We start from the raw sequence: 10,803 nt of genomic DNA on the forward strand, positions 1-10,803 counted from the left end.
TTTAGGATATATCAACAAGCAAAGCTTTATTGAATTGATACTCAGTATTAAAAGTGTTACAGTGTGATATACAAAGCAAGGAAAAAAGCAGTGCTTTTTTTTTAAAAAAAAAAAAATCTGCTGAACATATGCCCAAGCACTACAGTAACTAGTATCTGTTTCACAGTAGTTAGTAACATTTAGGAAACTCCCTTGTTTCTCATAGCAGGATCTCAGCAGAGCTATAAGGGGTTCTGAAGGGACTTTGAGCTGCGCCCCCTCACTGGGCATGAACAAGGGCGCCTGCTCCCTGGCCGTACCCGAATCCCTTGGGGCCAAAATTCTTCGCGTAACAACCTGCAAGAAAGATGAACATGTGGCAGCTGAGGCTTCTGGTTCAATCATTAAGAACAGCACTGTCTAGGCTAACCCCCTCAGCCACTTCCTATTAGTCCCCAGAACATCCCCACTGAAAGCAATGCTCTTGGAAAAACATTTTGTTAAGCTGCAGAACTGCCATGCCTGAACTCAATAGCCATGACTGTTCAGTCCATATAGCTCCCAACCTACTCTGTGAAAGCAATTCATACCTTAGTTCTGTGGCTAGGTATCTGTTAAGATATATATTGTCATCAGTACATCAAACCACTGTGTGGATCAAGTGATGATGGCAGGATGCCTCCTAGCTTGTTTCCTTACTGACGCAGGCAGAGGGCTGCTGCTGCATTTCTCAGTATATAATGTTTTGCTTGTTGCAAATGTAAGCTACATCAGCAGCTTCAATAATACATATTTCATTTCTCAGCTCTATTCATATGACTTATAGAACACTTCCATCTTGACAGGAGCCTGAAAGTTTCTTGTATCAGGAATAAATTCAGCATCCATCCTTGTAACACATTACAGAATCACAGAATCATTCAGGTTGGAAAAGACCCTTGGGATCATCGAGTCCAACCATCAGCCCTACTCTACAAAGTTCTCCCCTACACCATATCGCCCAACATCTCATCTAAACGACCCTTAAACACATCCAGGGATGGTGACTCCACCACCTCCCTGGGCAGCCTATTCCACTGTCTGACCACTCTTTCTGTGAAAATTTTTTCCTAATGTCCAGTCTGAACCTCCCCTGTTGCAGTTTAAAGCCATTCCCTTTTGTTCTGTCACTAATCACCTGTGAGAAGAGACCAGCACCAACCTCTCTACAACCTCTCTACAATGTCCTTTCAGGTAGTTGTAGAGAGTGATGAGGTCTCCCCTCAGCCTTCTCTTCCTCAAACTGAACAGGCCCAGCTCCTTCAGTCGCTCATAGGATTTATTCTCCAGGCCCTTCACAGCTTCATTGCCCTCCTCTGCACTTTCTCCAGCACAATATCCCTCTTGTATTGAGGTGCCCAAAACTGGACACAATACTCCAGGTGTGGCCTCACCAGTGCAGAGTACAGGGAGACTATCACCTCCCTACTTCTGCTGGTCACACCATTTCTAATACAAGCCAATTACCTTGAACCATAAACAAACAATCTTTGTTTCTTTCCTCACCTTTACAATAGATTTCTCCCTCTTTTTCAGTTAGGGTTGTAGATTCTAGGCTCTTTCCACACTTGGCACATCGGAAGCAGTTTTTGTGCCATGGCTAGGGGGAAAAAAAAAAAATAGGGAAAAAAAAGTTTAAATACACAGAATGCCTGACTTGGTAAAAAAATGCATTAATGCATTTATAGATGACTGGTGCAATAAAAACCAGTTCAAGTGCATCAGTAGCAGATGAGAGCGTCTGCATTCCTGCGAGTGACGCAAAGCCCCAAATTCCACACTGTGTCCTGCTCAGGGCAGCATTTTGAATGGTTAGGGCTTGCTCTAATCAATTCAGAGTAGATCTTGGCTCTCTGTATCAAGTCAGACAGCTGGCTCAGTTTTACACGGTATTTTCAGAGACCATCCCCTTTCTGCTGAAACATTCAGCCTTCACCAAAAGCTGCACACCACGAGACTGCTCCCTTCTTCTCGGGGGAAAGCACTCCCATAGTCTGCTTCAACTCTCTGGCACAAGACGATATTGAAGCTTCACCTCTGAAATCCAAGGTGAGTCCTCATCACCCTGCATTTCAAGTGCTTTTTGTTCAGTTAAGTTGATTGATTTGACTATTTCCAATGCTAAGAAATGCAATTTTAAGGTAATTCTGCCTCACAGTTGGTTCCCTACTGAAACCCACATAACATACCTTGCTCACTTTAAAGTCCACATAGCAGGTACAAAATGGCACATGCAGTTCCTTACCTTTCCAGCTCCTATTACTTTCTCTGCCGCATAAACAGAATCGCCACACCTGGAGCATTTCTCTGCCCCTCCGAACTTCTGAGCAAACTTTGAAGTGTTTGGATTTGTTGTGGGTCGGTGGGGAGAGGGCGTGCTGAAAGAAACAGGACATTTGTTGTCTTTACTCTTTTACTAAATGACCTCTTGCTCTTCTTAACAACACTGACAGAGCAGTATCCAACACACAGTACAGAATACAGTACTTTTGCAAAACTGGTGAAGTTACCAGCAAGGCTCTCCAATTACACTTGGCAGGGGAAAAAAAGAAAAAAGCAACACAAGAAGAGAAAGGCCATGCTTCAAAGTGTAAAAAGAAGCTACTGTAAAAGCTAGTTTTCTAAAGAGCCTTCACCTTTTCACTTCTCTAGACTGCTGAATTCTGTATCAGGATGTGGATTTACCAGATAGGGAGCTACAAATAATTCTGTTAAATTCCTGTCCACTGATCATAATCTGGAACCTGAACTGATCACTGAACCTGGGTGGAGAGCATACATCATATAAACATCAAGCAATAATTTGGAAACTCACATGAAGCAATTTGTGAGGCATACCTCAGCTTCACTCCACATGCTTTGCTTTACAGCAAGAACTTAATCAGACTAGGAATGTTTACTATTTAATAGGCCTCTTGGTTTTGGCTATAATGAAGCACAACTGATTCTTCATTTGCCAGTTAAAAATTCATTCTTGTAGCCTCAGATTCTCAGCTCTCTAAATCCATCCCTGCCAGAACCTGCTGAACATTTGCATTTGCAGCTTATTTAGGAGAGCAACTCGAGACCGCAGTCACCTCCGCAGACTTGTGCAGAGCCATCAGCAGCTCTGTAATCCAGTCCCCTATGGCTCATGCATAGGGTTAGTGCATCTTTACCTGCACTAATTCCTGCTCATACACTGCCTACTCACATAGTCACCAGTGGAAGCTTTGTGCACTGCAGGTTTAATGCCCTGCATTCCGTTATACTGGGGCATTTTGCAGCATTTCTATTCCAGACAACATGAACCAAACAAAATCCTGCCTGAAAGACTCCTCTGAAAACAGTACTGAAGGACAAGGGTCACACAGTGCCCAGCTCAGTTCGCTCACCTCTCAGGCTTGATGCCCAGTCTCTCTCCCCTGTCCATGTTCAGTGTGCCTGCCCCTTGGCCATATCCATAACCTTTCGGGCCGTACTTTTTTCCATAGCAAGATTTGCAGTAAACTTCGGCATCATGAATCGCTACAGTTGTGCTGTCCAAATTTTTCCGGCAGACCACTGGAGGAAAAAAAAGGTTAAACTATCTTAAGGGAGCATTTCCATCAGCACATGTAGTAAGCCAAAAATCAAGTGAAAAGTGATGTTATGGGTTTCCTTGTTCATAATTCTTCCCATTAGGTTGTGGGACAGCCAGAGATTAGGGGGAGCAGGTTGTTGTTTGAATCAGTGAATTATGCTTAGCCTTATAAAGGCCTCTATTCCCTCCCACCTCTTCATGACCGTGACATTTAAAGCCTGGAAACTTGCTCTGGTTTGATGAATGAGGCTGCTCAGAAACCCAGATAGTGCAGTCAGCAGTTTCCCTTCACAGATGCCATACAGCATAAAGCAAAAATCTATCAGTGCAGAAGAGCCCCTGTCCTGTCCTTTTGGCCAGGGTGGGGCTGTGGAAAAAAAACAAACTTCAAGATTTTCCCCCTGCCTCGGTACTAGTTTGGGGCAGAGCTGGGACTTTTTCACAGCTGTCACTGGAGGGGCTGTGCTTTTCTGGCATTCCTGCATTGTCCTTCAGCACAATGCAAGCACTCTGCTCAAGGTTACAGTAGAAGGCAGAACTATTTCCTTCTTAAACCTTCTTTTGTATCCCAACTGGCACGCTCTTTCCGTCCACAAGAGCATTATGCCCATGACAAAGAATTTGGGGAGAAGCGAAAAAAAACCCACAACAAAAAAGCTTTAAGAATTTTTTGTTTAAAAAGAGTTTTAAGGTCTTCAAAATACAGTGTGACCTTTGCTTATGGCATTCATTAGCTCCAAGGTTCTTTTTATAAGACACAAATACCCAATAAGTAAATCAACTAATGCATGTCTGTTAAGTCTACAGACTTTAACCCCAGTAGAACTATGCACTAAGGAAAAGCAAATAATCAGACACACTAGAGCCATTGTTTGACTGTTAGTTCCAGGTTTCTTTTAATAGAAACTCCCATAAAAGGCTGAAAATGAGGCAGCCGAGACATCTAATCTTTTTTTGTGACTGCTGCAGAACTAAGGGAAAGGAGCGTAGGTGCGCTGAGGCTCACATGCCAGCACACTGCACTGATGTTACGCTGCAGACTAACAGTAAACTAGTGTGAGAGGGCCAGTTGTAACTGTGGCTCATATGAAGAGGGAGGCTCTGCCTGTAGGTATTAAACACCAGCAAGCGGGACAAAACAGTACCTCATGTTTGTAAGAAGGTAAAATTCTCTGATTCAGACAGACAGGCTGTCTGTTTGCAAAGCAGTAGCCTCCGATTCACAGTGACCCTTTGTTCTCTTCATCTAGGCAGAGATCTTTTCAGCAGAGAAAGCGATTTTCAATGCCTCGCTGGGCTTGTTGGTTGGACTGGAAAATAACGCTTTGGACTCCTTTCATCTGAAATAAACCACAGGCCCCTGTGCCAAGAAAGTCTAGGCTTTCGGCCATGCTAAAGCATCGACAACTCGGCTGTGCTCAGGCATGCCGGTGTCCCCGTCTGCGCGGGACTTCAGGACAGGGGCTTGATAACTGTTCCTTTAGCTGCTGCCGGCCCCAGGACCACCAGGAGAAGTCCAGCTGAGCTCAGATCAGTGCGAAAGGTGCTCTGCCACTGGGCTTTCTCCTCTGTGTGAGCAACAATTAAGCCAGGTTTCCATCCTAAAGATCCCTTAGACTCCTGAGAAGGCTGGGAAGGGGGGCAAACGGAGGAGAATAGCATGATGTGCTCTGCTTTGGGAGGCACAGGAGTCAAGCCCAACTCATGATGGACAAAGCCATCTCTGGCTGCTGCCATCCCCTGTGCGTCACAGGTGCCAGCTGAGCCTGGGACGTCTGCAGTGGACCAACACCTTGCTGTTGTGACCCCACAGCTATGTCAGGAGAAGTTTTGCAGGGGAGTGGGCAGGGAACACTTACTGCAGAGAAAGCAGCACCGGTGGAAGCTCCTCCCATCGCACTGCACCTCCTCGGCATGGTAGACGGTGCGGCCGCAGGCACCACATTTGTTGCCACCTCCCCAGTTCGGCATGGTGGCTCTGTGCGCCCAGCCAGGCAGGAGGAGAGAAGGGGAGAGGTTTATTAATCACAGTGTCCTCCACCACCCCAGCTCGAGTACAGTTGGGATCACAGGCTCCTTGAAGCCAGGTCTGTGAAGTTTGTATATCAGAGCACATTTTGCCAACTGTTTAAAAACGTGACGTTCCACCGCATGAGAAGTTTTTGTGATCAGATCAACTTCTCAGCCCTTCAGATCCCAGACTAGACTTAAAGGCTTAGGCAGGCTCTCTACGGCTATTTGTAAAAGCAGATGGACTGGCAAGGGGAACAGAGGCCGCTGCTGCTGCTGAACAGCAAGAAAAACAGAGACACAGTCTTCACGAGACGTGTCCTCCTGTCCCTGCCCAGAGTTTTGAAAGTTACGTAAATTGGATATGCACAAATTACAGTTTCATGCACAAGGGCTTTACTGTACCTTGAGCAAACACCCCCCCAGATGGATATAATTTCAGTTTCTACGCTTCATTAACAGTGGGCCTCTTGTCTGATGGAAGCAAACCAATTGTGCCAACAACGACATTTCACTTTACCGCAGGGCCTATCATTTGGGATGCAGTACAAGCCAAAGTTCACCTCATCGGAGAACCACTTATTAGGGCTGTAGGGACATTCTGAACTCCTTTGAGATCATGCCTGCACTTCAAAGAAGCTTAAGGGGGATTATTTCCCAGGGACTCCACCGCTATTACATGAACTGCACCTTTACCAGACAGGTATATGAACCGAACCCAACTGCTCAAGGAGCCACAGCTGCTTTAAAATAAAGTAAAACTCACTCTCACACATTACTTGCAACGGACACTCAGAAGGCTAGCGGGGAGGGACAGGCACCATCATCCACCATGTCAAACTACAGTCTTGGGAACAGTCTCCTACATTAAGCCAGAAGCAGCAACTGTCCCACCTCAAGCTGAGCTGCCCCCCCACCAGCTTCCCTGTGCTCATGCCATCACTACCAGCAGTTCCCTCCCAGTTCAACTGGGAGCTCCTCCTGCTCCTCCCATTAACAGCCCTGGGTTAGAGCACCAAAGCAGAGTACTGCCCACCACCTTTGGCTTTTCTGGGGCTTTCCTCCTCCCACCACCACAAGCTAGCATAGCAGTGTTAGTTGAAGGCTCATCTCCCAGCCATTGCTGAACCGCCCTTGACTTGCGACCATTGGTTAATGCTGGTTTGCTCCCCCAGAGCTCACCACTACGTGACCACCTCTCATAAGCACAGAGGCCAACAGCAGCCAGTAGCTGTTGTTATCGATAACAGTAATTGAGGGTTATCAATTCTGTGTTCCTAAACCAGCAGCGCTGCTCAGGCCTCATCACCCTCCCCCTGCTCCTTAATGACCTTTGTTTCAGACAAGGTTTCTGGGCGAGGTCCATGGGTTTGTCCACTGGAAGCCCAGAGGGCACCTCCTGCCACCCTACCCTGTCAGCAGCACCATTCCCTCCCAGCAGGCTTCCCACAGCAGCACTGTGGTACAGGTCAGCTGGGAAGGAGGGAAGGAGGGAAGGAGGGAAGGAGGGAAGGAGGGAAGGAGGGAAGGAGGGAAGGAGGGAAGGAGGGAAGGAGGGAAGGAGGGAAGGAGGGAAGGAGGGAAGGAGGGAAGGAGGGAAGGAATTTGTCACAAGCTTCTGGCTTCTCTCAGCACAACTCACCTTCAGTTACCCTTAGAGGCTCTCCTATGTTGGCCAGACAGGGAGAAGAGACACACGACAGCATCCCCACACATGCCCCACATGACCTGCTGCCTTCAGCCAACTTTGCCGCTCATCCCTCTGAACCAGCACCAGAGGACTACCAACATCCCGTTATCCCCCTGGCCAACAGAGAGGAACTGGAAGCACTGCCATGACTCACAGAGGACCGCTTTGCTTCAAGATGCTCTTTCTATAAGGGGCTCTCACTGACATGTGGGAGAGACCTCGGTGCAGAACGAGGAGTCTCGCAGACGCCTGGCTGCTGCCTTGTGCTCCCCAGGCAAGGTAGAGGAGACTCGCAAATCACATCTCAGAGCAGCAGTTTTGGCTACACCTGAATTAAGTGATCCATCTTGCCAGTCCTGCTAAAACAAGCCTCCTGGCCAAGCAGCCTGACCAGTAGTTCAGCAGTTTCAGGGATGCAGGGAAGGTTGCGTGGTTCCCAAGTAAGACCTGCTGCCAAGTAGCTGCTACAAGACCTTTGTCCAAGACAAGCAGACAGCCATTCATGGCATGTGGGAAAATAAGATTAGTTTATTAACCTAAATTGGGGCCTTAGGTACATTCCTAAGCAAAGGCTTAGGAAACTTCCTCAGAGCAGCTGAGCAGCACCATTTGCACACTGACACTAATTACTGAGCTATCCCTTTGTTTAATACTTCCATGGGATTAGCACCATTACTGCTCCATGGTTTAGCACTAATACCCTGACCAAGCTCATAAAATTAGTTTTATGACATTTCCCACTTTGCCTTTGTCATTCTTGGCACAACTGTAGAGTCTAAAAATTAAGATTCCATTTCTTTTATTCAAGTGCTTGGCTGTGCTACTGCACAGCAGCTGACATCAATCATGGAAAAGAGCGTCCTTAGTTAAAGGGAATATAGGCTGCACAAAGCTTTGGAAAAGGAATGCATGGCCTGGAAAAAAAAAAAAAAGGAAAAGAAGAGAAGAGATTCCTTTCTACTCTGTGTGCTTTCCAAAATGTAAACGGTACTTGACGCAAGAACTACTTCATGTTTCCCTCTCACCATCCCCACGCTCACGTTCTTTTGTGCATTTACATGAGTCTAAACTATTTTAATCATTTTGTTAGCAATTACTTAGTTTCCATGCATACTAGAGCTGAGGACCTGGATCAAGTTTCCAGCTTTGCCCCAGATTTCCCATGTAACATTGGGCAACACAGGGTGCAACTCCACCCTTTCTTCCCAAGCGAGATGAAGTATTAGACGATCTGGCAACCATTACCTGATTCAAATCTTCCGATAAGGGCTCTGGGAATTCATTAAATGAAAAGCAAAAAGGAATTGAAGTCTGTGCTTCAAGGTGACCTTGGTCTCTTCCACAGAAGAGATTTCCATTTTTCCTCCCCATAATGCTCCCATGATGGCTTACGTGGTAAGAACAGCAATACTTCTTCAACTACCCAACAGCAAGGCCTACCCTGAAGGCAGTGGTGCCCAGAAGGCACCTAAGGGTAAAAGGGCTGATGACCTACAGCAGCTCTGTGCGCGGGAGCGTTCAAGCCTGTGCTCCTACCCACCAGCCGCTCTCTTCGGGCCAGCCTGGAGCTTCGTGCTGCCCAGGTCTCCTTTGAGAGCTCCACAGGTAGCAGATTCAGACTTCAATCCCGCGTTAAGCCTTCCCTGGTCCCTCAAGACTTTTCGGCTAGTTCAGGCAGGCCTTCAGGGAGTCACGAGCAGTAATTAAACATCCAGATGATCTCACTACCAGTAACAACATTTTTGACTTCTGATTTCAGGTTTGTTGGCAGCTACTGTCCTCTAAAGAGAAAATCCTGACTTCTGCTAAGCTTGTACCCAGCCAAGAGGGAAGCACGTTACTCGACTAGCATTCTCCAAAAACACCAGTGACAAGCCACGGCAACTGCAAAGTCCTTTCCAACCCGTTTGTTAACAGCGGGTTTAAATACAAGAACCCTAAACCTGCCCCCAGACAGCCACTGAGGAATTCCAGGCTATCCAGTTATCCCGGACGGTCTTTTCAGCGGCCGCCCGGGAGCGCTCTCGGGCCAGGGGGTCAGCATCGGACCCTCCGCCGCCGGCCGGGCACTGGGAGCGGGGCACCCCCTGCCCCACAGCCCCACTCCTCCCCCTTTTCCTCTTCCACCCCCCGCAGCCCTCACGGGTGGGGCGGGACGGGCCCCCCGGGCGCAGCTTCGGGCGGCGGCAGCGACCACCGCGGGACTGAGACCGGCTGCGCGGGGGCTCTGCCGGCGCCCCTGCCCGCGGGGCCCAGCCAGCCCGGCCCGGCCCGGCCCAGCCCCGTCCCATCCCATCCCGCTCCGCACCTGCGCGCCCACCCGCGGCCCGTCCCTTCTCTCACCGCAGAGCTCCTCCGGTCCCGGCGCCTCCCGTCTCGTCTCAGCCCGGCGCACCCCCGTAGAGCGGCTTAAAGAGCCGGGGCGGAGCCATGGCGGGCCCGGCCCAGCCCCGGCGGCCCTGCTCCCGCCGCGCAGCCCCGGGCCTGGCGGGCAGCCCTGCCCTCTCCGCCACGCGTGGGGCCTGACCCCATCCCCGCGGGACTCAGAGCCCGCCGTGGGGCCGGGGGGGGCCGCCTGCGCCCAGAGCCCCCCAGTCGGTGAAGCACCGTGACGGCCGCTGGGGCATCCAAGTGCGGTGGGGTGAAGGGTGTCACCCTGCTACAGACGCCCCGAGAGGCGGGAAGGCCACAGGAGGCACCTCAGCTGCAGTCTCAGACAGGACCGAACCTGTGGTTTTACTCACTTTTAGGATTTCTTTTAAATTGTAAACTTCTTCACCCTCCACAGGAGGTCGACGCGGGCACCATGACCGTGTTTCACCGGGAGCACGGGGAAAGTGTGTAGGGCTCAGAAATACGTTTCTCTCGGACGTGAGAAAGCAGGCAGGGGTGGGAGCAGGGGCCCTGGCGCATGGGAGTCTGCGGGCACCCCCAGGGGAGGAATCGGCTGTGTAGCTCCCCAACGAACCATTGCTCCAGCACGGACTAATTAGGAAGGACTTCAATAGTTTTAACGAAAGGCCAGCAATGAGGCCCATCCGCATCAGCCTGCTCATGCTGTAGAAAACAGCTCAGTGCTTGAGCTGCTTTCTAAAAGTGGCCCCATCTCCCAGGTCCACAGGGCTGTCTTGAGCTGGCTGGATACGTTCAGGATTATGCATGGGGCTCCCTGTGTTTACAGGGAGATGCAGGTTTATCTCCTCCTCTTTATTAATCAAATACCAAATCACCTCCTTGTTACCTGTATGAGTGCCAGGGTGCTCTGTTTCAGCACAGGAACGGCTTCTTCATGCGCACCAGAAACGAAGCCCAGCCAGCTGGGTGGAGGCAGCTCCTCACAAAACCTCCAGTGCAAGCACTGTACAGCGAAATGGCTGCCTGCAGGTCGGGCGTGAAATACGTCCTGTGGGACTGTTAGTGAAGGTGGCTGGACGGCGTGCAACCCGCGTTGTCCAGCGGCTGGTACACAGGGCCAAATTGCCTGTGCCACGAGATTAAACATGACCTCCATGTCAGGGATACA

The 10,803-nt window shown here is 49.5% G+C and overlaps 1 protein-coding gene across 1 annotated transcript; it reads right to left on the minus strand.

Moving 5' to 3' along the window:
* CSRP2 (cysteine and glycine rich protein 2) lies at positions 1-9,754 on the minus strand. The gene is made up of 6 exons (XM_074870632.1): positions 9,624-9,754; positions 5,440-5,558; positions 3,393-3,561; positions 2,264-2,396; positions 1,525-1,618; positions 1-336 (listed from the first exon to the last, which is right to left on the minus strand). The coding sequence occupies exons 2-6, from the start codon at positions 5,549-5,551 to the stop codon at positions 260-262; spliced, it is 585 nt and encodes a 194-aa protein (XP_074726733.1). The 5' UTR covers positions 5,552-5,558; positions 9,624-9,754; the 3' UTR covers positions 1-259.
* Positions 9,755-10,803: the final 1,049 nt, after the last annotated feature.

The sequence above is a fragment of the Strix uralensis genome, chromosome 5, assembly GCF_047716275.1.
Source record: "Strix uralensis isolate ZFMK-TIS-50842 chromosome 5, bStrUra1, whole genome shotgun sequence".
Lineage (NCBI taxonomy): Eukaryota > Metazoa > Chordata > Aves > Strigiformes > Strigidae > Strix > Strix uralensis.